This window comes from Chrysemys picta, chromosome 8 (genome assembly GCF_011386835.1).
Source record: "Chrysemys picta bellii isolate R12L10 chromosome 8, ASM1138683v2, whole genome shotgun sequence".
NCBI lineage: Eukaryota > Metazoa > Chordata > Testudines > Emydidae > Chrysemys > Chrysemys picta.
In genome coordinates, this window is record NC_088798.1 from 5,100,937 (window position 1) to 5,128,722 (window position 27,786).

A 27,786-nucleotide genomic window follows, 5' to 3' on the forward strand; every position below is an offset into this window, starting at 1 on the left:
TTGAGGGAACATGGAACACGTGGGAATGCTGGAACTTTGAACCTCTGCATAAGTTTCTCTTGAGCTGCAGGCCTTCATGGAAAAGTTCTGGAAATCTTAATAGGGATGAAAAGATCAGGATTTTAAAGAAATGTCATAGGGTTCTGGAGAAATGATTCCATCTCCCTCTGGAATGGAACAGAGAATCTTACCAAAGGGATATACAGCTGTACTGAATTCTCTAGGGCTTTGCCACATGGCGGGGGAGCTGTTATGGGGGATGAAGGCAAACAGAGTGTGGGCAGAGCCTGGGTCATGTCCCAACACCGTCTGACCATGCATCATGCTTGGGGTGGAGGCTAAAGAGGGGCCCATGCATCTTATGGAGGGTGGAGCCAGTTCCCATGGGGATGGTAACTTCATCCCAGTGGTGGGAGCTGACTATGTACACCCTGGGGGTTTAGACGGAGAATGGGGCTGGGCCCTATGTTTGTCTAGTCTATTTCAATAAGTCCTCTAAATTGAAAGGGAACCAGCCAGTCAATTAGAAGCTACATTTAAATAATTAAGTTACACAGGTTGGACCTGAAGAGTCAGTCTTTACAATGCATTGTGCAGAAGAATGATGGAAACACTAAAAAGCTTGTCAGGCAGAAACAATTCCATGGGAACATGGCGATGGGGGCTGGAGTTCATTCCTATGCCCCACTTACGCCTTTAAAACAATGGGACTCAAGTGGGGCAGAGGCCTTGCGTTGGCCTTCAACAAGATGAGTTTCACCCATAACTTCATGGAACAAGTCTCTTGTGTTCCTATTTGACCAATAGCAGGTTGGCATTAAGGACTCTAGTTCTAGCTCAACCCCTCTAGCAAATGCTAGGTGTCTTTGGACATAGACAATGAATACAGTTATGAGGGCTGGGGAGCCACTAGATGGTGCTGTTAGGCAAGTTCTATTTCACTGCTGGAAGAAATCACTGTGCTGCTTTTAGTTTGGTGTAGAGGATTCCTTGGGGAGAGCTGTAGTGAGCAGCAAGGGAGTTTGATCTGTTTTAATCTCGCTAATTAGGCGTGGTCTACACTAGGGTGGGGGATCGATCTAAGATACGCAACTTCAGCTACGAGAATAGCGTAGCTGAAGTCTACGTATCTTAGATTGACTTACTTTGCATCCTCGTGGTGCGGGATCGATGGCCGCCACTCCCCCGTCGACTCTGCTTCTGCCTCTTGCCCTGGTGGAGTTCCGGAGTCGATGGGGAACGCGTTCGGGGATTGATGTATCGCAAGACGTGATACATCAATCCCCGATAGATCGATCACTACCTGCCGGCGGGTAGTGTAGACATACCCTTAGAGTCAATCCTTAGGGCGGAGCTGCTATCCCGGAAACCAGCCTAGGGTTTGCTAGAAAACTGCCCTAAACCCAGTGTTATTGGCCCCCAAAACATGGAAAAGCCAGCCCAAAAAATCGGGGCGGGGTTTGCATCCAGGTGTCATGACACTGGGTGGGAATTTGCATCCAAACATCACGAGGCTGGGTGGGGTTTGCATCATGACTCCATGCTGCAAAAAATGCCGCAGGGCTCTGGTCAAGGGAGGGGGGAATGTACTTCAGTGACAAGTGGAAAAACCATAGGCCGCAACTGCCTGAAAACATCCACCCAACGCCACACGGACAAGCCAAATGTTACTTCTAATCAGCTGACTTGGCTACATTTCACCTGCATGCAGTTGCTGACCACCCCTGTTCCAGGACTGGTGTGTATGCAAAGCATTTGCACTAAAAACATACCCAGACTCCTCGTCAATGATTTCCCCTCCAATGGCAAGCCAACCTGCAGAGCCAAGGCTTAAGAGGAGCAGAACTCTCCTGGACCCACTCTGAGACAGCAGGCGTTGTGGGGTAGGTGAGGGGTATTTTGTATTTGTATGTTATATTTTTATGAAATTCAGAGGGATTTTTGTGAATGGCAGTAAGAGATGTTGACTTCATGTCATGTTCATAAGTTGACATTCTATATAAGGGAGAAAACATCCTTTTTATGGGTGATCTACAGAGTTGTACAGAATTCATATTTTTGAGAGTTTCTGGCTGTACGTTGTATTTTAGAAAAAAAAAGCTTTAAAAAGGCACAAACCCCATTGTGAATTTATTGTATTTATTCAGAAACTAACAAAAAAAATCTTATTTGTTTAAGCTTCATTAGTATGTGCATTTGAAAGCACTTTCCACCTGTTTTTGGCTGCTGGCTCACTACTTTTGCGTGAAGTCTAGATACAGCAAGGAGACCAGGAATGAGTGTGGAGAGGGGGAGATTGGGACTTGGACAGCAAGCTCAGAGCAGGAGAACTAGGACTGGCTGTGCAAGGAGACTGGGACTGGGATGAGAAGCCTGGGAGAAGGAGCCAGGGATGGGCTGCAGGGAATGGGACAGCAGGGGTCAAGCTTGGGGAAAATGGGCAGACGAGTCTGTGCCCACCAAAGCACACTCCCCTCCAGAGCCTGGAACGGAACCCAAGATGCCTGACTATTGATGTCTCACTATTACTCTATCAGCAAATCTATGAAAACACACTGGGCAAGTGGTGTCTCATCCCCCTTCCTCCAGTGCTGGTCCACATAGCAGTAGTAGGTTGTTATCCTCTATCAGTTACTGCATTAGTTCAAGTGGTAGAGTTCGGTATGATGGCTCCAACCCTGCTGATGAGCATGTAGGTGTCAAAATGAAGCTACATGATGGAATTTGTTTTTTTTTAGTTTTGCTTTTTAAAAAAAATCTAAGAAATTACAAACAAAACAACATTAAAAGCCCATTATTAAGGTTGCAGAGTCAAGCACTCAAGAGTTAGGAAATCCCAGAATTAAAATCATCTGTGCAACTTTAATTCAGCCCCGTTATGCGTATGCAGCATCATGCATGTAAACAACTGGCAGCTTGCTCCCCCCAAAAGGTAGGGATTGCATTAACGAAGGAAACAGTGAGTTTGGAACAGCTATTTTGTCTGGTACAAAACTCATTAAAGGGATATTCAACAGCTATTTATAGATTCCAAGGCCAGAAGGGACCATTGGAATCATCTAGTCTGACCTCCCGTATAACACAGACCAGAGAACTTCCCCAAATAATCTTGTTAGAATATAGATATTCAGGCCTGCCTGTAAAGCCTGTACTTTAAGAACTTAGGTGTATTTTTATCACTTAGCTAGTTATAGGGGTATAAAAACAAAGGGTACGTCTATACTTATCTCCGGGTCCGGCGGTAAGCAATCGATCTTCTGGGATCGATTTATCGCGTCTTGTCTAGATGCGATAAATCGATCCCGGAAGTGCTCGCCGTCGACGCCGGTACTCCTGCTCCGCGAGAGGAGTACGCGGAGTCGACGGGGGAGCCTGCCTGCCTATTATTCACATAGCTGAAGTTGCGTATCTTAGTTCGAAGTGGGGGGTTAGTGTGGACCAGCCAAAAGAATCAAAGTCACAGTCGGCCCGAGTATGGGCCTTATCTCACTTGGCTAGTCTGAGGCCTTGTTCTTAGGTTAAGACCTTTGGCTAAGCAGCAGGGGCAACCATATGCTGGGAAGCCTACAGCCACATCCTCACCTCCCAAACCAGTCACACTGAAATGAGGTGCTGTTGGGCTGTTAGGAAGACAATCCTGTCCCGATAATGCCCATTGCCACCAGAGAAAGAGACAGATCTTAAGATGGTTAAAGAAAACTTAGTTTGATGGCATCCTGTCTGGCAAGAAATCACTTATCAATGGTTGTGGTTGTGAAACCCTCATTTCTGTATTGTTTTATCTTTATGGCCCCCACTTTTCTATTGTTAATCGGTCTGGTTCTCCAATTATTTCTGTCTGCTGTATAATTAATTATGCTGGGTGTACGTTAATTAGGGTGGTGGGATATAATTGGTTAGAGAATTATGTTACAATATGTTAGGATTGTTTAGTTACATTTCAGTAAAATGATTGGTTAAGGTATAGCTGAGAATATTACTATATAAACTGGGATCAAACAGGAAATGGAAGGGAAATTGGAATCATGCTTGCTAAGGGGGGGGAGGAACGGGAATAGGGAACGGGGAACAGGGACACAGGCAAGGCTGTACGGCGTCAACTGGGAAGGGGGACGTGGGGTAAATGCTCTGAGGCGTCAGAGCTGGGAACAGATTCTATCGGCGTATAGAGATAAGCCCGACTGGTGTGAAGGGATTCGGAATATGCTTGCTTGGACATTAACCCCAATAAACATCGCATTGTCTGCACTTTGAACTTCTGGTCTTTTGCTGCTTGCCGTCTGTATGACAAGAACCGGGGGGGGGGGGGTTGAGGGAAAGCCCTCTAACAAATCTTATAGAAAAAAACATCCAATCTTGATTGAAAAATTGTCTATGATGGAGAATCTACAGCCCTTGGTAAATTGTTCCCATGGTTAATGGCTCTCGCTGTTAAAAGTGTACGTCTTAGTTCCAGTCTGAATTGGTCAGCTTCAACATCCAGCCATTGGATCATGTTAGACCTTTCTCTGCTGGACTCAAGAAGCCATTATTAACTATTTGTTTCCCATACAGATATTTAGACTGTAAACAAGCCACCCCTTAGCCTTCTTTGTTAAGAGGAATAGATTGAGCTCCTTTTGTCTATCACTATTAACCCTTTAATCATTCTCGTGGCTCTTCTCTGAACCGTCTACAATTTTTCATTTGATTATTTTTTATTTTTAACTCTCGCCCCCACATACAAGAATGGTCTATGCCCCTGATCATGCTCAATCCTCCAAAACAATGTTCTGTCCTCACATACGTTCTGCCCCCTCCAAGTCTCATCATCAGTTTTCCAAGATGCCAGTTCTCACCCACCGCCCCAACATCAGTTCTCCTTCCAGAGACCCCACATCAATTCTGCTCCCCTCCCATCCCTGCCTCACTATTTTACATATAGGGAAACCAAGTCACGGAGATGAAGTGACTTGCCCAAGTTCACCCAGCAAGACACTGGAAGAGCTGGGAACAAAGCCCAGATCTTGTGATTCCTAGTTCAGTGATGACCAGTAAAAAGGAGCTACAGTCCCATTTTGGGAGCAGAGCTTCACTTTAAAGACAGGACAAGACCTCATGCCGTCTCTTGTCCCCGTTTTCTTTTTGAGGACTCTGGCTCTGACACCAATCAGATGGTTGTGGCTCCTTTAAAAGCATTTTCTCTTCTCTTTTGGCTTCACTGCAATCACATAACCTCCTGGATCAGACTGAAAACTTCCCCGGGGCTGAAGTCTGATCTTAAGTCTGCCTCAAGCCCTGAAACATTGTCCTGTCCCTTTTTATTAAAGGGACCACACAGCTTCCCTTGTGTCAGATGCGCCGAGTGTATTTTACCGAGCGACCTAAAGATGGTGGTGGTGCAAAGAACATCCAAGGTATAAATTATGTAGGACATCAATAATTGGAATCATTTGCATTTACACTGAGGGGAGAAGAGACCGGAGCTTTTCTTCCCCCACTCGCGTTGGAGAAATGACCCAGAACAGTTTGTACATGTCTGATCTGACAGGGGAATTCCTCTTTCCCACACCCTCCTGGTTTTGCTGGGTGATATTCTGGGTTGGTTGGTTGCTGGTTTCTGGCTATACATTGATTCTTACGCTCTCATCCTGCACTTTAGACACCAAGTAAATACTTGAGAGAAACCTTGCATTGTTTTGCTGAAAGGACTTTTGCAATCCTTTTATTGGCTGGGAAGGAATAGCTGGATTCCTTAGAGACACATACCCCCTGAGAGGTCACACTTTTCTCCTCTTCCTCCCTCGGGCGAGCGTCTCCACTTCCTTCATGAACCGCAGACACAGCTCCTCCTGCCACGGCAGAGCCACGCACTGAACGGCGACAGGCAGCCCCACGGCTCCTTCCACAGCCTGCAGAGGAGAGACAAGCCGCGGGATGTTACCTGGGATGTCAGGCTCTGGATCCAAATAGCCTTTGGAATCCTGGTCTGAACTTCCTAGCTGGACCCATCCTGACAATGGGGTGAACCCAAATACCAGATCCCAATGCCCCCCAAATGTGGGGGAAAGCTGAAGCTGAAGTGCAGAGTTCGGGCCTCTCTCATGTTCAATTAGTTCCTGCTCTAATAAGGAGAGCGAGGGGGGGGGATATTCTCATAGTGTAGCAACAGATTAATCTCATGCACCAGCAGTCCCCCACTCCATCCATGACCCCCTCTTCTTCATGTCTGCTGACCTGCCTCAGTGTCCTATCCCAGGGGTCACCGTAGTGCCCTGTGTAATGCTTCAGATCTTCCTCATCAGCCTCCGTAACGGTGGTGACCGGCACAACCCCCGCGGGGAAGTTTAAGACGTTGTACAACATGGTAGAGGAAACAGCAGCTGGGAGGAGCAAAACACAGAATATTACCAGTGGGAATCCAGCGAGGCAGCGCCAGCCGTGGGGTTCTGGATCTCGACAGTGCGCAAGGGACGTCGCGTGCATCCGCTTTGCGAACACAAGACACGTTGCACTCTACTCTGAGAATCACCCTCTGGGCCGTCCCTCAAACCCTGCAAATCGGTAACAGGGACTGTCGTTCACACAGCCGTCTGCCCCGCACTCACGCAAAATGATTCGCACCAGCAATGATCTGCACCTTTTTCTGTTTACACCACGGGGTGGAGAGAGTGTGGTCGAAAGTCCTCAGCACAGACTGGGAAGGCAGAATCTCTGGCAGTCTAGATCCACCTCTGACACTGGAGTCTAGATCCACCTCTGACACTGACGTCCTCCAAAGCCCTTGGGCAGATCATTTAACATTTGTGTCCCTGTTTCTCCAGCTGCAAAATGGAGCTTATTTATCCCTATCGACATTATTGGGTGTTGGGAACTTTTGATAGTTAACACTTGTACAGGGCTGAGATAATCACAAGTCTTTGAGCTCTGGTCAAGTGAAAAATTCTCTAAGTTATATCTATTGTTTTAATTACATGAATTCTGGAATTAAACTTCCCTGCTGAGCCAGGGATGGAGAAACAAATTGTAGCTGGGTGAGCTAGCTAGTTTAAAGGGGGGAAAAAAGCAGTTTCGTTGTTAGCATTACGGGAGCGTCTAGTGGCTCTGAGCCTGATCCAGTCCTGATATGCAAACGTATCGGCAGAAAGAGATCACAGTCAAAATAGACAAGAGGTGGGAGGGGAAACTCAACCAAAAGGACATCTCAAAGTCCACACCAATGGTTAGATTAGACTAGACCTAGGATTCAGACCCCCTGTTTTTGAGGCCATTGTCCTGCCCACTAGACCACACTGTCTCCTGAGGCGGGTAGTGATATCCCTGGCAGTAAATATCAGTATTAACAATTCTAGCAGGTTGATTCTCAGAGCTGCGCCATTTCTGTGCAAACAGAAGGGCCGTGAGGGTGAGATTCATGGCTGCCACATCACGGAACCAGCCAGTGCCAGGTTACCGAATAACTTCCCAGGATAGCCGACCGTGAAGGCAGGACCTAGAACCGGACACAGCACGACATCCAGCTTGAGTTTCCTCCATGCGGCGATGAACTCCATGCGGTAAGCCTGGGTGGAGAACGCAAGACGGAAGCCCTGTTATATCCAGGGTTCTAGACCCAGCCCTAGCATGGCTGTGTGGCCTAACAGCAGACAGAGCCACGTGTGTGTTGGGAAAGGAGCTAGACAGATACCCCTATGAATGGCATTCCAGAAAGCAATGGCAGACAGGATCTAGCAGTTGCTTTATCCAGGCCAAGGCAGAGTTTCTGCCTCTCCCGATAGAGGATTATTATAGGCGGAGCTGGTAGCACCATCTATTATTAAAGCTGTCTGATATTTTGCCAAACTTGAATCGTTCAGGCAGAAATTTTCCATGCTGGGAGTCTGCCTCAGTCTGAATTTTTGGGGGGACGATTTCAGCCCAGTCCTTTCTGAGAACAAGGCTCAGGAAAAATACATGGTTTTGCCCATATTAAAACATCCTGGCAACCTTTTTCTGCGGAAAGTCCTGCCACCCCTGTGATTGGGAGCAGGGGCTGGAAATGTGGTAGGAGGCGGGGCTGTGTGTCAGGGACGTGCCCTTTGCTATCACAACTTTGGCCAACTTATAAGTCTTTGAACAAATCTCAGTTGGCACATGCTCAGCGGAGACTTCTTAGACTTTAGCAGCTAAAATCTCGGAAGAGTCCATCCTCAATGAGCATGCTCCAGCCCCTGGTCTAAATATATGCAAGTAGCAGTGGTCATAATAGAATTACCTATGGGGCAGCGGGGAAGGTTTCAAAGTGGATCCTAAAAGTGGGGAGAGAGGGAATGAACATCACCCGCTAGAGCCCACGACAGCCCAGGACTGCTTGCTCTGATGGATAGCTGGGGTCTCCAGCAAGCTGGATGGAGCCCCGTGCTTGTGCAGCGTATTGAGTGTATAAATGCATGGGAAGAAGTGCTGGTCAACCAAGATGCAGGATCAGGGATGCCAACTTATTTCCAGCAGGAGGGATGCTGAAGGAGGGACATGAGTAGTTAAGCATCTCATCAGCACCGCACATCGCCTAAGACATTCCCAAGCTATGTCTTCGCTGCAGGGTTACCCGGGGCGATCGCCCGTGGGTACAAGCAGCCACAATGCAAAGCCCTTCCCAAGTTACTGTATCCTCATGAGGCCGTACTCCCCTGTGTCTGTTGCTAGGACTCCTGGGGGCACATCCCAGGGTTCTCTGGGTTGCACTAAGCTCTGATTCCTTTCCAGTGAATAATGGTAGAATTTGTCTGCCCTTCTGGGTGGCCGGGGGGGGATTGTGGGCAGGTTCCAGCGTGAGTGAAGGCAGCACTCAGGTTTTAGCAGGGACCCCAGGATGGGCCAGGTAGCCCAGGCTGAAATCATCACTAAACTCAGGTCAGAAGTTTGTGTGTGTGGATGGGAGTGAGGATTAGACTGACCCCCGAGTAAGAGCTGGGATAACTCTACAGTGAAGACAGACCCCCCCTCCCGCCCCATTCTCTGCCCAAATCTCACCTCATTTCTGTCCTCAGCCCTTGCAAGGGAAGGTTTGTCTTGAGCAGGAAAAGCAGTTGAGTTTTGATCAGCCTTGGCTAGCACACATTTAGGGCTCTAAAGGCCAACAGGGCTGACAAAGTCAACCTGATCCTTCACAAATAGCCAATGTCTTGTGTGTAAGACAAGGGTAACCGTCACTTTAGCTCAATGCGCTGATCCAAAGAACTGCAGCAAACAGAACAAACGAGGGGCTCTGCTGAGAGGCAATTACAATCACGCTGTGTTGCCAACTCTTGTGATGTTATTGCTATTCACACGACAACTGGTATTTGAGCTCCTGGAGTCATGTGAATTCATGCAAATCTCCACTCTCATTTCTCTGAGGACATTTCTAGCCCTCTCAGTTGCCGAGAAAAGCATGAAAATATAACTCCGGAGCATCCCCAAAGACTCAGAAACTAGAAGGCAAATAAAAAGAACCCCAAGTTGATAACTTCTTAGCATCTCGTGATTTTTAGGCCAATCTCGTGATTTTGGGGGGCACAACTCTGATTTTTGGACTTTGGAGGTGGGCACTGCTGAGTAATGAAGCTTCATGATTGCACTTCGTTTTTAGGGGTGGCGCTTTGCTTTCGCTTTCCTCTTTGCAGTGAGAAAAATCACATTTACCATCACTTGGGCGTGCTGCTTCCACAGAAGTTTCTCGGACCTGAAATGTAATTGAACATGTTAAAACGACTGCAGTTAATAAGACTAAAATACTGCAGAACAGGTGATTGAATACCCCCCTCTCCATTGATGAGATGCTACTGGTATAAGACACCGTTATTTTACCAATCATTTTACAAAGAAGGAACAATGGATTCTGTTTCCAGTTTAGATAAATAGTTTTACTCTCTCCTCCGAGCAAATGAACAGTGAAGTCCTCAAAAAGGGGAAAGGTGGTCCAATTGTTAAGGTACTAGGTTGGGCCTCAGGAGATCTGGGTTGAGTTTTCAGCTCTTCCACATGTTGGAGAGAGAGAGAGAGAGAGCCTGAGCTGGGCTTGGTGTAAGAGCTGAGGCGTGTAGTCAGCAAAGTTAGGCCATGTATTATAGCAGATGCTAACAAGTTCACTGTCCGATACGTGACCTTGGCAAAGGTATTGCTAGCGTTGCTAAAACACAAGTACTCCAAAGAAGCAACAGATACTGGGGTATGTGTATCAACACACTCCAGATGATTAGCCAGGTATGCCCTGACCTAACACCAGATAAGAGACTTTGACAGAAGTGATGCGTAGAGATGTTTTGCCCTGGAGCAAGATCCAAGGGGAGGTAACAAGTAGATGTCACGAAATATGTAAGTTGTTTGTCTCAGTCTATAAATGACAGGGTACTTCGCCTTAACCCTTTGTGTGGCCTAGGGGACAGCAGATCCTCCTACTGCTGATGGAGCCGCTCCTTGCATCATGTGTCAATGAACCTCTAACCACAGAGTCAGAGCACTAGTACTGCGACTTAAGGACGATAAACCTGGCTGAGTGCCTTTGTCACTGCACCGTGCCAATGGTCTTTCTTTCTGGGCAGTACTATTGAAGTCTGCTGAACCACCTAAGTGCGCAGGGCTGGGACAGCATATGGAGAGAGCACTACACGGATGCCAACACTACAGACTCCCAGTGTGGCTTGGGCAAGTCACTTCATCTCTCTGCTCCTCGTCCGTGCAGGGAGGGCAATAAAAGTTGCCTACCTCACCACAGGAGCTGTGAGGCTAAATTCATTAATGGATGGCCCATCTTCTGAGAGGAGACTGAGGGAGCTTGGCTTGTTTAGCCTAGCAAAACATAGGCTGACAGGGGATCTGACCACTCTCGGGGTAAACACCAGGGAGGGGGAAGAGTTATTCAAGCCAAAGGGCAACGCTAGCACCAGAACAAATGGGACTAAACTGGCCAGGAAGGAATTCAGGCTAGAAATTAGAAAGTTTCCAACCATCAGAGGAGGGAAGTCCTGGAACTGCCTCCCAGTAAGAGTTGTGGGTACAAATAACCTCATTCATCTGAAGGTGGAACTTGATAAGATTATGAATGGGATTATATGATGGGATGGCCAGCGACAGCAGGGGAACTGGACACGAGGACCCAGGTGGTGCCTTCCACTCTATGTTCTGGGTTCCTATATTTTGAGGTACTCCAATACTAGGATGATGGTGGCCGCTGTAGATACTCTTCTCTAGCTCCGTCTTCCTACAGAATAGAGGGCTCAGGACACGATGGGTATTTTCTCAGTCCTTAATTAGTCAAAGTTCCTCTTGATGGCACAGGGAGAATCTTGGGAACTTCAAGATTTGTCCCAAAACATTAGGTAAGTGGCCTCTAATGTGGTGAGAACAGGTGGATGGGACTCAAGACTTTATTGCCGGCTCAGCCACTGACTCAGCGTGAGACCTTGGGTAAGTCACTTGGTCAGCCCTGGTCTCCATTTCCCCACACGTAACGTGTGCGCTCTATGGATTAACACAGTTGCAGCCCACTCCCTAAACACAGTTACAGTCCATTCCATTTACATGGTTACAATCCATTCGCCTCTGCTCGTGGGACTCTGGCAAGCAGCAGATGTTACAATTCATGGCACTTTACCGGTAGCAGCGTGAAAGGACGTGCAAAAGTTCGAGCTGATGGGACAGAACTACAGCTCATGTAAATCAGCAGAGCGCTGCCAATGTCAACACCGCTACACTGATTTGCAGCAACCGAGGATCTGGGCCGATGTCAGAAGGAAAGTGAAAGCCAGAGGGTCAGGACACGCCCACCTTTCCTTTGCCCTACAACTCATGCTGTGCAAATGCACCGTGTCCATGCGGTTATTCGAATGCGACGCTCTCTCTTACCTCACTCCACACAGCGCAGCCAAATAACCCGCCAGGCGCGGAAACTGAAAAGAGGCAAATTACATTTCAGTTGGGATCAGAACTGGGCACCCAGAGTCTTGTCTAGCCTGCAGGAAATGGTCACCCAATGAAATTAACAGGCAGCAGGTTTAAAACAAACAAAAGGAAGTATTTCTTCACACAACACACAGTCAACCTGTGGAACTCCTTGCCAGAGGATGTTGTGAAGACTAAGACACTACCACAGGGGTTCTCAAACTGGGGGTCAGGACCCTTCAGGGGGTCACGAGGTTATGACCTGGGGGGTTGCGAGCTGTCAGCCTTCACCCCAAACCCCGCTTCGCCTCCAGCATTTATAATAGTGTTAAATATTTTAAAAGTGTTTTTAATTCATAAGGGGAGTCGCACTCAGAGGCTTGCTGTGTGAAAGGGGTCACCAGTACAAAAGTTTGAGAACCACTGCACTAACAGGATTCAAAAAAGAACTAGATAAATGCATGGAGGCTAGGTCCTTCAAGGGCTATTCGCCAGGATGGGCAGGGATGGTGTCCCTAGTCTCTGTTTGCCAGAAGCTGGGAATGGGCGACAGGGCATGGATTACTGGATGATTGCCTGTTCTGTTCGTTCCCTCTGAAGCACCTGGCATTGGACACTGTCGGAAGGCAGGATAGTGGCTGGATGGACCATTGGTCTGACCCAGTATGGCCGCTCTTATGTTCTTATGTCACAATGGAAGGAGTTGGATTCCCACCATCCCTGAGGCTCTGACTTTTTAGTCAATAGCCCCCTGGTTATCTTTGGATGGCACTTCATAGAGATTGCTGAGACTAATAATTAATAATTTATATAGCACATGATCCAAGCCCAGTGAAGTCAATGGGCTTCTTTGACGGGCTTTAGCTCCTGCCCAGAGACACAAAGCCCTTTACAAACGAAAAACATAGCACTGAGATGCAGCCACTTCTAGGGTGCGGAACAAACCAGTGCACATGACAACGCCACCCACTGATTCTGGGCCAAGGACACCCCTGCCCCCCTTTTACAACAACGCCTGTGTGTTCTTTAACATTACCATTATAACATCCGGTGCTAGCACTGCACAAACAGGACCTCATTCACCCCCATAATACCCCTGACAGGTCGGTCAGCGCTATCCCCATTTTACAGATGGGAAAAATGAACACAGAGAAATTAAATGGTTCAACCTGAGGAGATAAAATTACTTCAGGCCGAGAGTAATAAACATATGGAGTAAATCACTGGGAAAGGAAATTCAAACCAAAGCTTGTAACTGAGATCAGAGATTCATCGATTTTTAGGCCAGAAAGGACTTTTCGATCATCTAGTCTGACCTCCTGCATAACACGGGATTGATTTCGCCCTGCTCCCCTTGTCGTGAGTGCAATGGCTAACACATCTCTTCCAGAAAGGCATCCAAGGCTGGATTTGAAGACATGAGGAGATGGAGGATCCACCACTTCCCTTGGGAGTTTGGTTGACTGGTTCATCACCCTCACTGTTAAAAACTGGGGCCTTCTTTCTAATTTGCATTTGGCTAGCTGCAGCTTCTAGCCATTGGTTCTCGCTCTGCCTTTCTCCACTAGATTAAAGAGCTCTTTAGTACCTGGTCCCCCACCCCCGGGGAAGGTACTTATACACCCACTATTAAGTCACCTCTCAATCTGCTTTTTAATAACCTGAACACAGCCCCTTAAGTCTCTCACTGTAGGGCAGTGGTTCTCAACCAGGGGGCAGGGGCCCCCTGGGGGGCCTCAAAAGGGGTTTCAGGGGGTCTGCCAAGCAGGGCCAATGTTAGACTCACTGGAGCCCAGGGCAGAAAGCTGAAGCCCCACTGCATGAGGCTGAAGCCCAGGGCCCCGAGTCCCACCACTGGGGGCTGAAGCCAAAGCCCGAGCAACTTAGCTTCGTGGGGGCCCCTGTGGCGTGGGGCCCCAGACAATTACCCTGCTTGCTACGCCCTAATGCCAGCCCTGGCTTTTATAAGCATAAAACCAGTTGTTGTGGCAGAGGTGGGCCATGGAGTTTTTATAGCATGTTGGGGGCGGGGGGGAGGGAGAGCTCAGAAAGAAAAAGGTTGAGGACCCCTGGCGTAGTGCATTTTCTCCAGCCCTTGGATCATTTTGCGGCTCTTTTCTGCATCCTCCCCAAATTTCCAACAATAGCCATCGACAAACCTAACTGGGGTGGGTCTAGGGGAAAAACTAGGCAAGTGAGATGAAGAGAGTTTGAAAAGTAGCAGCACTTTCCTTCATCTTAAGAGGCCTCACCTCAGTCATTGTGCTACAAACTCCACCAGCTTCCCATGGACACCAGCCCCCGGAATGTGAGCTGGGGCCATTGGGGCGCAAGCCAGCATTGAGATAAGAAGATGAGACTCACCAGAGGTCGAACCGTAAGAGCCAGCATTTTTTTCACCAGTGTTGGAATCCTGTAACAATTCACCTGGGGTTCCAGGCCTGGATCCACAACGTCCCCTGCACTGGGAGGGAACAGAGGGAGAGGGTGGGCAGAAGCCAGTTGCTTTACACCTAACAGCTGGCTGACACCTAACCAGAATTTTGCTGTCTCAATGCCTGGAAACAAACTCCCTCTGCTATAAAACATGGCATTCGTCTCCCGCAGCTAGGGATGCAGGCAGCAGCCGACGCATGGGTGCAAACTGCACTGCAGAATGCCCACGGGCCGGATTCTACTCCAGCTTCCACCACCGGAGGTTGGGAGTAACTCTGCTGAAATCAGTGGAGTCACCCTGGGGTGACGCCCCTGGAAATGAGAGGAAGAGCAGATCCAGAGGGTGTGATTTCTGGGGAGCTCTGTTGCCTTCCTTGGAGTCACTCTGGAATTGCACTGCAGGGTTTTGGCCTCTAGCGTGAGTTGGCATAAGCCACCGAGCGCCAGTTCTGGCCCTTATTCTCCAGATTCGCGCCACGGTAAGTCTGGAGGCCTGACTGCATTTAGGTGCCTAACTCGGGGCAACCACGTCTGTTGGCCCAGATACACTCCCTGGAGCAGGTTTGGAAAGTGGTATAACTTGGGCCTAAAGCTTCAGTACCACGTGTACCAATCCACCTGTGGTGTCCACAACTTCTGCAGAGAGCTGCTGGCCCTTAGGCTGTACTTGATTGACTCAGGGAGGCACTGTGGGGCAGGTAGTGTCTTGCTTTGATTTAATGGCCTATAAATAGTGGCATCTCCGTGGCAGGCAGGGTGTTGATTTGCGTGCCAGGTGCTGTCTGGCATTTATCCATCGATGCATATTGACTCTGATCACCTCACCGGGGCCAGTTTTACCCGCCCACTTGCAGACATTATCAGCCTCCGTTGTAAATTTCCAGTCAAGTCACTCGTTTATTGGCCAGAACCCCTCCAGTCCCCGTGGCTTCTCTCTTAGAAGCAGCACGTCATCTGCCCTCCATTATGGGCAACGACTGCTTTGAATGTCTGTGAGTCCGGCGAGGCTAGGAGGAAAGGTCACTTCGTCTCTAGTCTCAGACCCGCGTTCCACCTCTTTCCGCTCTGCCAACCCATCCTCCGTCCCCGCCCCGCATGGAGACACCCTGCTGCCCTGACATAGAGCTGCTGGTGGTGCTAATGGGCTGTCACACACGAGCTCGCCGGGGACAGTTTAACTCCCACCAGAAGGACAGAGGGTTTATACTTACAACATGCCCAGTAAAGTGGAGCCTCCATCAGCAAAAAGACCTTTCACAAAAAGCTCATTCATGACGTAGTCAGGCCGAGGAGGAGCAAAGGGCACCAGCTACATGAGAGCAAAAGGTTATTCGACTAGCAGCCGGGCTCCATGGAATGTAACTAATAGCTCAGGGCCTGGATCCTGCAAACACGCATCACCAGGCTTATCGCTCACTGCTGTGGCTTCCCCCCTCGTTTCAATGGGAATTCTCCCAGGAATAAGCACCGTGCTTGGGAATAAACGTAGAAGCTGGTGGCTTTTGCAGCCCACTCCAAGACACGCTCTCTCTGTACAGGTTCAGAGCTCACCCCCTTCCTGGGGTATGGCTATATTTGCCTAGAATTTAATAATATAGCAGATTCCAGCTCAAGCCTTCTGTGTAGGTGTGGCTGCTCCTCCCTCGGGACTGCTCAGCCCAGACCTTAGATCCTCTCTCCTCCCAGAGCCATTCCTACTTCCATTCCGTCCTGGGCAGAGTTGATGAGTAAGGCTGCGAGTTTGTCACGGAAGTCATGGATTCCGGGACTTTCAGGGACTTCTGCAGCAGCCGGGGCGGCTGGCTAGGGGGCTACCTGAGCAGCTCGGGCAGCCCCCGGGGCCAGCTGCACCGGCCACAGCTAGGTGCAGGAGGGGGTGAGGGCTCTGGGCAGTGCTTACCTTGGGAGGCTCCCTGGAAGTGGCGACATGTCCCTCCCTCAGCACCTCGCTCCACGTGCTGCCTCTGCTCACAGGCACCGCCCCCGCAGCTCCCATTGGCCATGGTTCACGGCCAATGGGAGCTGCGTAACTGGCACTTGGGGCGGGGACAGCACATGGAGCTAGGAGCTGAGGGAGGGACATGTCGCCACTTCCGGGGAGCCGCCAATCCCCCCACCCCAGCACCTGCAGGAGTTTCGGGCCACGGGCCACCCCCCCAGCATCAGCGGGGGTCCTGGGCTGCTCCCCCCCAAGCACCCATGGCGCCTCCCAGGCTGCCCCCCACAAACATCGGTTGCACCCCCATGGTGCCCCTACATGAGCACCTGCAGCACCCCCAGGCTGCCCCTCCCCACAAACACCTGCAGCATCCCCTGGCCCAAGATTTAGTGAGGGGTATATAGTACAAGTTGTGGACAGGTCACGGGCCATGAATTTTTGTTTACTCCCCGTGACCTGTCCGTGACTTTTACTAAAAATACCCGTGACTAAAACGTAGCCTTAGTGATGAACCACAATGCCAACAGCGAGTCAGCAGAACTCCTTTAGAACGGCCCAGCAGGACGGACACCTGCTAAGAGGTGGGTCCCCAAGAGAACATGGTCACCCTGTAGCACTAATTAAAGGGCCCGGCCCTCTCTGCCCTGCTTCCCTTGTTCTGGGGAGAAGCGTCTCCCTGGAGCAAGACAGGTGCCGTGTCCACCGTCGGAAGAGTTTGAGCGTTTGCTGGCTCGCTTATGGACCCCCCTAGTGGTGCTGCTAAACCTGGGATCCAGTAATAAACAAGAGCACTTGGCCCCACACGGGCCCGTCTGTGCTCAACCTTTGCGTCCTGTCAACCCTTCTGCTAAAATCAGAAGAACATGCCACAGAGGGGTGACCGGTTCCCCACGCCCGGCCCCTTTCGTTATCCCGCAGCAAGAGTATTTGCCCTGTGCTGCTGCTCCACTAGGGGGCTCCCTCTGCTATGGCAGGGAACAGAACAGTTCTGTAGCATACTGGCTCTGGGGACCTCTGATATACACCCACGCACAAACTGTGGGGTGCACCTCCCTTGGGGGGCACAGCTGGGACCCGGGCCATCCCCTATAAGGGGCGGAGAAGGAGTGCCACCCAGCTCTGCTCCCATTCCCATCCTTGGCTGCCGATCCTGCACCTAAGACTCTGGCCCCCAGCCAGGACTTCACTCCTGGCCCCATCCCTGCCCCCAGACTCAGCTCCCTTACTCCTGTCTGCGTCCCACCCCTCAGAGCCACAGCCCTGCTCCAGGCCCCGGGTGGGCAGGGTGCAGACAGGGGTAACGGGGGGCACGACCCTGAAAAGCTTGGGGACCACTGGTGTATATGAATGAGTGATCTTTTGCCCTCCAGTGACTGGTTCCACACACAGGCTAAGAGACCTGCTACTGCCATCTAAGTCATTTGTCCTGCCCCCCTCCATGCTCCACTCCACCAGCCATTGCTGGATGGTTTCTTGTGCTATAGAAACACAGAGAATCATCTGGAGAGCAATTTCACTTTTATGGGCCAGGTCAAAGAAACAGGCTCAGAACAAGAGGTTGGAGTGGCCGAGCTCACTGTGTGTCCAGCTTTCTGGAGAATCTCCTTGGTTTCATGCACAGCCCGTCTCATGCAGGGAGGTAGCAGGAAATAGCCGTCTGTGTCGTAGTACCCGATCCGAAGAGGGGCAGAGCTGGAGTACACCTGAAGTGAAGGGAGCCTTCTTTTAAAACAGTTCAAGCTGGGCGTGTATTGGGATTAGAACATAGATCAGACTTTTCCCAGACTTGGGTGGACCTCAAAAGGTTTTGGGGAAACGTTTTTACCAGTCCCAAACGTGAAAAAAAACACCAGGAGTCAGACCCCCAAAATCATGAGATTCGCCCCAAAGCCTGAGATTTTATAAAGACCCTTAATCATATTTGGGGGATGGGGGGTTAGCATTTGATTGAAAACTCCCCCTGCCCATTCCCAGTGTGTGCGGGGAACATTTCTTGCAAACGTGCAGTGTAAGGACATTTCAGCCCTGGCCACACAAGCTCTCAATAGACGAGTTCTCTCATTGTACAAACACAGAACAGACAATCTTTGCTTGCCATCTATGCCAAGTCTCTGCCCCCAGTTTGCCCTGTGCCAGGGAATCTGTGTACTCCTCTGTTTCCCTTAGTCTGTGACCTAGCTGCTGATACTGGTCTCACCAAACTCAGCTCATTTGATGGGAACAGCTAATTTTTAACCTCTCCTGAGCCAGGCCAGCCAGGATTCAAACTGGTGATGGCCAGGTGAAATGGTCTGTCGCTGAGTAGCGACCCCCAGGCATCCAGCCCCCAAGAATACTAACGTTGCCCCTTTGAGAAGGAGGCAACTGTCTGAATCTCATGCAGGCAGGCTCTGACATTCTTTAGCCACACAGGCCAAATGCGCCCCCCTGCCTCCATCTCAAACGCGCTCTCAGTCCACTGGGCCCTGTTCTTAAAGGAGCGATTCCCAGTCCCCAACATACAAACATGACAAACACAACAGCAAAACAAAGCTTAATATCTCCACATTGCCCATGGAGCTGGGACAGTTACAAAATGTTGACCCCTGGACCTATCCCCTCCTCCCCCTGACAGAAAGAAATGATATCAGAGTGGATTGGGGAGATGGGGGGGGGCACACAGAGCCCCTGGCAGGAAGGAAGAATGGGGGTCCTTGATATGGATGGGAAAGGGTCAAATGGGGGGCACATAAAGGGCGTGGCATGGGGAGAGGGCAATGGGGGGCACAGAGCCCATGGCATGGGAAGGGGAGAGGAATGGGGGGCACACAGAGTCCATGGCCTGGGAGAAGAGGAGATTGGCTAGCACTCAGAACCCTTAGCATGGGTGGGAGGGGAATGGGGTACACACTGAGCTTGTGGCAGGAGGGAAGAGGGTATTGGGGAGCACACAGCACTGCTGGTGGGGGGCATAGGGGGCACACAGAACCCTTGGCATGGGAGAAGATGGGATTGGGGGGCACTCAGCACTGCTGGTGCCGGGGAGAATGGGGGCACACCAAACCTTTAGCATGGGGGAAGAGGGGAATGGGGAGCCTACAGAGCCCTTGGCATGGGGCAAATGGGAGGGCAAAGGGTGGAATGGGAGACACACAAAGGGTGGGAGTGGAGTGGATGGCAGATTGCTGGGATAGAGAGGACTAAGGAAGTTGTCCCAGGGAATTGTGGGATACATCCGGCTGACTCCTGGGAGTCAAGCGGGGCTGTGTCCACACTGCAAAGCAATAGGACGAGGACCCTGGGTCATAGCTTAACTCGAGCTTGGACCCACCAGCCCTGCAGGGTTCTGGGAGCTTGGGTGCAAGCCCTGGGTTAGTGCAATTGCAGTGTAGACTAAATGCAAGGGGGGTTAGGCTTGAGCCCAGCCTCAAACACTGACTTATGTTGAAGGGGAGACATACCCATGGTTCCCTTGTGCAAGTGCTCCGTTATCTTACGTGTGAAATGGGTGAATGGCTGTTACCTCCCCTAAGGGAGCTGTTTGGAGGCTTGTTTAATAATAAGGGTTACAAGGGGCCTGGAAAGATGAATATGTCAATGGAAGAGCCAGGACGAGAACTCCCAGTCTCCAATGTCACACCTGAGCGGCAGGGTGTTGTGGAAGCGCTCTCAATAAATCGGAGGACGGCTGGAATTTTTCATGCCCTCGCCGGACTGCCTGCAGCCAGGGCCGAAATGGCATTCGTCATGATGCAGTCCCAAGAGCTGGCAACACTCCCGTTTGTTCAGTTGGGTTTCTTAGTGGAGGTCTCCTTTTCATTCCTTCCCCCCCACCTTCTCCACTTCCCATGTTCCTGCTTCCTCCTTTCAGCCCAATCCTTCCTCCCAGGAGGGGAAGTTTAAAGCGGGCAGTGTGAGAAAGTGCAGCCATTTTGTACAGCCAGGAGAGAACGCTGCAGGCCATCTCTGCAGGCGGCTTTTGCCTTTGTGCACCGGAACGGGAAGCCCTTTGGGGCAGATTTCCCATCACCCCCAATGTTCTTTGTCCCTCTCCCTGGAAAGCTTTGTTCAGGAGGGAACTCGTGCTGGACGGTGAGCGCCCGTTTCAATGCACAGAGACGGGGATTTAAAGCTTGCTCCGGGCTGCAAGATAGGAACAACTGCCTGCCTCCAACAGACCCTCAAGAGCCGGGTCTCTGAGAAGATCCTATCAGCAACAGCTTGAGGAAAGCAGTGCTACTTCACTCTCCAAAGACCTACCTCCTCGTTGAAGGCCAGGGGCGGCACGGTGGGGTCCAGGCGGAACATGTCGTCACACAGGAGCGCTCTCATGCACAGAGCCAGGCTGTCCACGTCCCTCGCCATTGGTCCTACCGCTCCTGTAACTGGCATCAATATGGAAGAACGTGTATAATTTAACCAATGGGATTTGAGGTGGCAAAAAAAACGATTTTCGCCTAGAGATTGAACTCTGGAGGGAACAATCCTGCTCCGACCCGGGATGTACTAAATCAGTGATACTCAGATAGGGACTCGAGAGCCACAAGTGGCTCTTTAGTGCAGCTCCTTGATTAATAATGAAATCACACTGTGTTTTAATATCATATACTGCAATCTAAGTTGTTAACCAGTCAGGATGCTTTTACTATGTTATTAACCAATTAAGTAAATTATTAACTTATTTGCTGTGAGACTAAAAACATATATGTATATGACAGAACAAGAAGCAATGGTCTCAAGTTGCAGTGGGGGAGGTCTAGGTTGGATATTAGGAAACACTATTTCACTGGGAGGGTGGTGAAGCACTGGAATGGGTTACCTAGGGAGGTGGTGGAATCTCCACACTTAGGGTACGTCTTCACTACCCGCCGGATAGGCGGATAACGATCGATCTATTGGGGATCGATTTATCGTGTCACGTCTAGACGCGATAAATTGATCCCAGAACGCGCTCCCCGTCGACTCTGGAACTCCACCAGAGCGAGAGGCGGTAGCAGAGTCGACGGGGAGCCGCGGCCGTCGATCCCACACCGTGAGGACCCGAGGTAAATCGATCTAAGATACGTCGACTTCAGCTACGCTATTCTAGGATCTAGGAGTCCCAACTATTATGGGATCATGTTGCGCTAGGCACTATATACACGTGTGGTAAGAGAGAGTCCCCCCACAGAGGGCACACAGTCTAAACAAACGAGCCAGGTGGGAGAACAGAAAGGAAGTCTAAGGAGGGTGGTGAAGCACTGGAATGGGTTACCTAAGGAGGTGGTGGAATCTCCATCCTTAGAGGTTTTTAAGGCCCACCTTGACAAAGCCCTGGCCGGGATGATTTAGTTGGGGTTGGTCCTGCTTTGAGCAGGGGGTTGGACTAGATGACTTCCTGAGGTCCCTTCCAACCCTGAGATTCTATGAGGGAGGTGGGCTCCAGACCAAGATGCAATTTCAAAGTGCAACTTCACCCTGAGTCTGTCAACCCAGGCTTGGAGGCTCACGTCCACAGGCTGTGTAGACGTGCCCCTTAGGGCTATTTCAATCCAAATAATAAATACACCTCTACCCTGATAGAACACTGTCCTCGGGAGCCAAAAAAATCTTACCGCGTTATAGGTGAAACCGCGTTATATCAAATTTGCTTTGATCCACCGGAGTGTGCAGTCCTGCCCCCCCCAGAGTGCTGCTTTACCACGTTATATCCGAATTCGTGTTATATCAAGTCGCATTATATTAGGGTAGCGGTGTAGCAACAACAGCAGCGAGCGTCTCTCCAGCCAAATGCGTAGGAATTGAGGCAAGCTCATCTCTGCTGGCAGTTCTAAAGTTGAGTGGCATTTTTTCAGCACATAGTTTATTTGCTGAAAAATGCAGTTTGGGGTCAACCGAAACCGGTCCCGAATTTGGGTCCTATTCAACACATCGTTTTATTTGGAGGGGGGAGAAATGGGGAAACAAGTTTCCGAAAAAGTCTGAATGTTTCGTTTCGATCCTTTCAGAAGAAAATGTTTTGACGTTTTGTTTAGAAATTTAGGTTGATTTAAATTAAAAAAACAAACAAAGTGTAAAAAACACACAGAAAAGAAGTATTTCGTTTGACCCGCAATGATTTTTTTTCTTCTGGTTCTTAGGTGAGAAAAACTGAAAAATTATCCTTTCAGGTTGACCCAAAAAACTATTTTTTCCCAGGTGTTTCAGTGCTGATCCCAAATAAATAAATAAATAAATAACGCCCTCCCCCCGCCAAAAACCAAACAAACAAAAAAACAACCCAAACCCACCATCCCCAATTCACTCAGTTCTAGGAAGAACTTACAGCTTCTGAAAAATTCTTCTTGTTAGAAATTCCATTAAACAATCATCCACCACACTGCACTCTCCAGCTGAGAGCCCTGCCCTGGAAGTAGGATGTCTTCTGTTTAATCAAGATTCATTCCTAATGTTCTTGTTCATCACAATATTTAAGAGGAAGTTACTTAAAATTCATGTTCCTGATAGGATCCCATCAATAGGGCCGCTAATTCCAGAGAGACTGTGAAAGGAAGAAATAGAACAACATGTCACATTGCTAAAAGGGAGCGGTTCACCCAAGATTATTCAGAATTTCATAGATTTCAAGCTTTAGGGTCATGTAATTTGAATTCCTGCAGAGCACAAGACAGAGAACTTCGCCCTGCAATTCCTCCATCAAGCCCACAACTTATTTTTGAGCTAGAGAAGTTCTGTTATTATTAATTAGTATTAATTATTATTATTATTACCACAGAAAGATACATCCTGAGAAATCCATCAATTAGTTGGGGATTGGTCCTGCTTTGAGCAGGGGATTGGACTAGATGACCTCCTGAGGTCCCTTCCAACCCTGAGATTCTATGATTCTATGAATTGTATCTCTCCCCAGATAAGAATGTAGCAAAATCTGGCTGCTTCAAAACTATCAGTGGGGTTTGAATTCTGGGTGTTTGGTGTAGGCCTGGCTTGACATGAGTAATTACATTTCTTAGGAGACAGGATTAGGGAGGTAAAGGGATCAGCAGGCTGTAGACAGAATGTCTCTGTACTAGCTAAAATAAAGGCAAACACCAAGGGACCCATTTACAATGGACAAGGTAACAATGGATAAAATAAGCCTGGATCCGAAGAAGAGATAAAGAGTGAGGACGTATCTGCACTAGAAAATTTAGGCGACCGAACAGGTTGGCACACAGCTGTCGCAGTAATTACATTGCTCGTGTGTCTATACTTTGCTCCTTCTGCCGACAGTGCGCATCCTCACCAGGAGCGCTTGTAACGTTCGTACTGTCAGCGTGGGGCATTGTGGGAAGGCTCCTGAAATCTAGTAACAGTCGACATAAGCAATGCAGTGTCTACACCAGGGGTGGGCAAACGTTTTGGCCCGAAGGCCACATTGGGGTTCCGAAACTGTACGGAGGTAGGGAAGGCTGTGCCTCCCCAAACAGCCTGGACCCCACCCTCTATCTGCCCCCTCCCACTTCCCGCCCCCTGACTGCCCCCCTCAGAATCCCCGCCCCATCCAACCCCCACTGCTCCTTGTTTCCCGACCGCCCCCTCCTGGGACCCTTGCCCCTAACCGCCCCCCCGGGACCTCATCCCCTATCCAACCCCCCCCCGCTCCCTGTCCCCTGACTGCCCTGCGCCCTATCCACACCATTGCCCCCTGACAGGCCCCATGGGACTCCCACGCTTATCCAACCCCCCCTGCTCCTTGTCCCCTGACTGCCCCCTGGGACTTCCTGCCCCTTATCCAACCCTAGGGTTACCATTCGTCCGGATTTACCCGGACATGTCCTCCTTTTTGTGCTAAAAATAGCGTCCGGGGGGAATTTGTAAAGCACTCACAATGTCCGGGATTTCCCCCCTCCCCCGGCAGAGCAGAGCGAGCGGCTGGGAGGGCTGCAGGAAAGTCCCGGGCTGGACTCCGGAGCAGCTGTAGAGGAGCCGGATCCGCCCTGCATTCTGAGCAAGTGTATCAGCACAAAGTGCAGCCCTCCCCTTTTGCAACTGGGAGCGGTTTCTGCCATGCAGCGTAGCAAAACGGGAGCAAGAGCACTTTGTGCTGATACAAGGGCAGCTCTCCCCTGCAGCCCGGTCCGGCAGCACTGTGCAGGGCCAGGGACCGGGTTTTGTTGTGCTGGGGAGCTTAGCCACGTGTCCGGCTCGCACAGAGCCCAACACCCTGTTCTGAGCAGCAGGGTAAGGGGGCCAGGGGGCAGGAGAAGGGGCAGGGAGGTTCTGGAGGGGGCAGTCAAGAAACGGGGGGGGCTTTTGGAGGGGAGTGGAGAAAGTTTTGGGCAGTCAGGGTACAGGTAGGGGGTAGGGTCCTGGGGGGCAGTTAGGAGCAGGGGTCCCAGGAGGGGGCAGTCAGGGGACAAGGAACAGGGAGTCTTAGGTAGGGGGTGGGGTTCTGGAGGGCAGTTAGGAGCAGGGGTCCCAGGAGGGGGCAGTCAGGGGACAAGGAGCGGGGGGGTGGGGGGGCTGGGAGTTCTGGGGGGTAGCTGTCAGGGGGCAGGAGTGGGGAGAGGGATCGGAGCAGTCAGGGGACAGGGAGCAGAGGGGTTTAGATGGGTTGGGAGTTCTGGGGGGGCTGTCAGGGGGCAGGAGTGCGGAGAGGGATCGGAGCAGTCAGGGGACAGGGAGCAGAGGGGTTTAGATGGGTTGGGAGTTCTGGGGGGGGGCTGTCAGGGGGTGGGGAGTGGTTGGATGGGGCGTGGGAGTCCCAGGGGTCTGTCTGGGGGTGGGGGGGTGGATAAGGGTTGGGGCAGTCAGGGGACAAGAGGCAGGGAGGCTTAGATAGGGAGTGGAGTCCTGGGGGGAAGTTAGGGGCAGGGGTCCCAGGAGGGGGCAGTCAGGGGACAAGGAACGGGGGGAGGGTTGGGGGTTTGGGGGGGCGGGAAGTGGGAGGGGCAGGGGCGGGGCTAGGGCGGGGCTCCTCCCGTCCTCTTTTTTGCTTGCTGAAATATGGTAACCCTATCCAACCCCCCCGCTCCCCGCCCCCTAACCATGCCGCTCAGAGCAGTAGGACTGGCAGCCGCGCCGCCCGGCCGGAGCCAGCCATGTTGCCGCGCAGTCTAGAGCACCGGGGCAGGCCGGCGGCTTTCGCAGCCGTGCTGCCCAGCAGGAGCTCACAGCCCCGCTGCCCAGAGCACTGGCAGCATGGTGAGCTGAGGCTGCAGGGGAGGGGGGACAGCAGGGGAGGGGCCGTGGCTAGCCTCCCCAGCCAGGAGCTCAAGGGCCGGGCAGGACAGTCCCACGGGCCGGATGTGGCCCACAGGCCGTAGTTTGCCCACCTCTGGTCTACACTGACACCGCGTCGGCCTACCCACCTCAACCTTGACTCTACGCCACTCGGGGAGGCGGAGTTATTAAGTTGGCCTAGTGGGGCGGTGACTTTGTTGGGAGTGAAATTTAAGTGTAGCCACTTCCAAGGTAAGCTGCCTTGCATCAACCTAACTCTGTAGTGTAGACCAGGCCTAGGTCACGCATGGAGAGGGTGTGCTGTACGGGGATTGGTTCTTACGAAGTGATCAAGCCAATCCCAAAACGTGTGATGCAATGCAGAGTAAATGCCATGTAACATGTACGTGTATATAAAGGAAGAGGTTTGCTGTGTAACTTTGGAGGTGTGGCATGCCCCAGACCCACCCCTTACGCTTGAATCTGATCAACTCAGCGTAGCATTGCTGTCTGCCAGAGAACGGAACCTGGGTGATGAGACAGGAGAGGACTGAATTCTTGGGGTTCCGAGTGGAAGAGGTCCCGGGGGAACCCCCGACATTTGGTACTAAAAGCACAAGGCCTGTGATCTAAAGGGGCAATGCTTTTTGGAGTGACCAGACAGCCATTGCCTTTTTGCCCCCCTGAATCACTAATGTGATTTCAGAACCGCATACGCCTTGAAACGGAGAGGGGCTCCATCTGAATCAATAAAGCCACCATCACTCGCAGGTCTCCTACCACGGAGTGCAGCCCTTCAGCAGGCTGGGGGCAGGTCTCTGCACCTACCTCAGCCTGTTGCCCGTTGGCTTGAGCCCGCACAGCCCGCAGAAGCTGGACGGCAGGCGGATGCTCCCACCTATATCTGTCCCAAAGCCCAGGATGGACCCTCCTCCGGCGATCAGCGCCCCCTCCCCTCCGGAGGAGCCGCCGGGGCTTTTCTGGTGGTTCAGCGGATTCACCGTCTGGCCGAAGATCGAGTTGCTGCAGTCGTAGCTGGAGAGAGGAAAGGAGCGGGTCGGACACTGGGGGGGACAGTCACATCTCTACTTCACATCCTTGCCAGGAGGGAGGAGTAACCCGGAAGTTTGCTGGACATTTTTCTTTCTGCCCAACATAATGATCTGGCCCCCATCCCTCTAGAATGCGAGCGCCTCAGTTTTTAATGTATGTCTCCTCACAATGCCGGAGAACAAATCTGAAGCCCAGGTGGACTCTCTGACTTGCCCAAGGTCTAGGACACAGCAAGGAATTGGCCCCGGGATTCCCAAGCCCCAGGCCAGCACCCCAACCACTGGACTGTCACTGACAATCTGAAGTCACTCAGGCCCAGATCTTTAAAGGGGCTTAGGCATTGCTGGGCTCTGTGTTGCAGTGCCTAACCCCCAGGTGGTCTGCTGCCCCAGGGAATCTGCAGCTCCAAGATGGAGCTGGGCAGAGCCAGGGGCCTGAAGATGGGATTTTCAGAAGCCGGCCAGCCAAGCAAGGACCTGCCAAGCCCAGCCAGGCGTGAAAAGCCAAGGGGAGGGGGAGAAGAGAAGAGGCGTGTAGCCGCTGTCACAATTCAGGACAACTGCGGGTGTATCCCTCCTCTGTGGTCCACCAAGGGCACCCACTCAAGGCTCCAGGCTCCCCAGTCACTCCCTCTCTTGGGCAGAGACCTGCGTCTCTCTCTCTCCTGACTGGGTTTTTCCCCAGGATGCGCAGGTGGAATAAATAATAGCAGCAACAGCAGGGAACTTCCCTCCAGACAAATGGGTAGGAACGGAGGTAAGCTCATCTCCGTAGGAAGTTCTAGAGTCGGGCGACATTCCCTGCCTACACTGGGATATCCCCCACAAGCCAGACTGCTTAAACTGGCCACCATCTGCGCTTTGCTGCCTCTTCAAAGGCTTACGAACAGCGTAACTGCCGGCAGTTATGAGTTCCCACGCAGCTCTTTTTAAGCAAGCCCATTTATTCTTAAGGTAAAAGCATTACAGAGAAAACATATAAAAGCCCCTACGTGCATGCTAACCGCTCACCTGAGGTCACCCATCAGTCTTACGGGGCCTCCATAGGCCAAAAATCCTTCCCACCCTTCCCAGGAAGGACTGGGGTCTCCTTGGACAGAAGGCCCTATCCGTTGGCTGAAGCAGAAAGCAGGTGCTGAGGCAGTTTAAACTCAGGCTATTTATCCAGAAGTCCTTTCTTTGTCTGGTATCTGAAGAAACCACTTTGAACCAGTCTAGGCGATCCTCTCCAGGTGGTGGGACCTCTCCGGAGGCACTACCGCCTAATCACCCCCCACCACCACCATTCTTAGTCCCTGGAGGAACTGTGGTGCTCCT

At 51.0% G+C, this 27,786-nt stretch overlaps 1 protein-coding gene across 3 annotated transcripts in view; it reads right to left on the reverse strand.

Annotated features, from left to right (window-relative positions):
• Positions 1-2,550: 2,550 nt before the first annotated feature.
• The window catches only part of LOC101934580 (vitamin D3 hydroxylase-associated protein-like), a 35,035-nt gene continuing 9,799 nt past the window's right edge, over positions 2,551-27,786 (reverse strand). Inside the window, exons 5-16 of one of the 3 annotated variants that reach the window (XM_065553765.1) lie at positions 26,246-26,452; positions 22,714-22,754; positions 20,495-20,619; positions 17,833-17,958; positions 15,528-15,625; positions 14,245-14,344; positions 11,845-11,888; positions 9,643-9,682; positions 7,433-7,541; positions 6,217-6,362; positions 5,749-5,891; positions 2,551-2,678 (exon numbers count right to left, since the gene is read on the reverse strand). In XM_065553765.1, coding sequence (XP_065409837.1) covers positions 5,760-5,891; positions 6,217-6,362; positions 7,433-7,541; positions 9,643-9,682; positions 11,845-11,888; positions 14,245-14,344; positions 15,528-15,625; positions 17,833-17,958; positions 20,495-20,619; positions 22,714-22,754; positions 26,246-26,452 — 1,168 coding nt within the window. In that variant the 3' untranslated portion in view covers positions 2,551-2,678; positions 5,749-5,759. Of the gene's footprint in view, positions 2,679-5,252; positions 5,364-5,673; positions 5,892-6,216; positions 6,363-7,432; positions 7,542-9,642; positions 9,683-11,844; positions 11,889-14,244; positions 14,345-15,527; positions 15,626-17,832; positions 17,959-20,494; positions 20,620-22,713; positions 22,755-26,245; positions 26,453-27,786 lie in introns of those variants that run through there. The other 2 variants (XM_065553764.1, XM_024112345.3) reach the window with 2 other exon arrangements.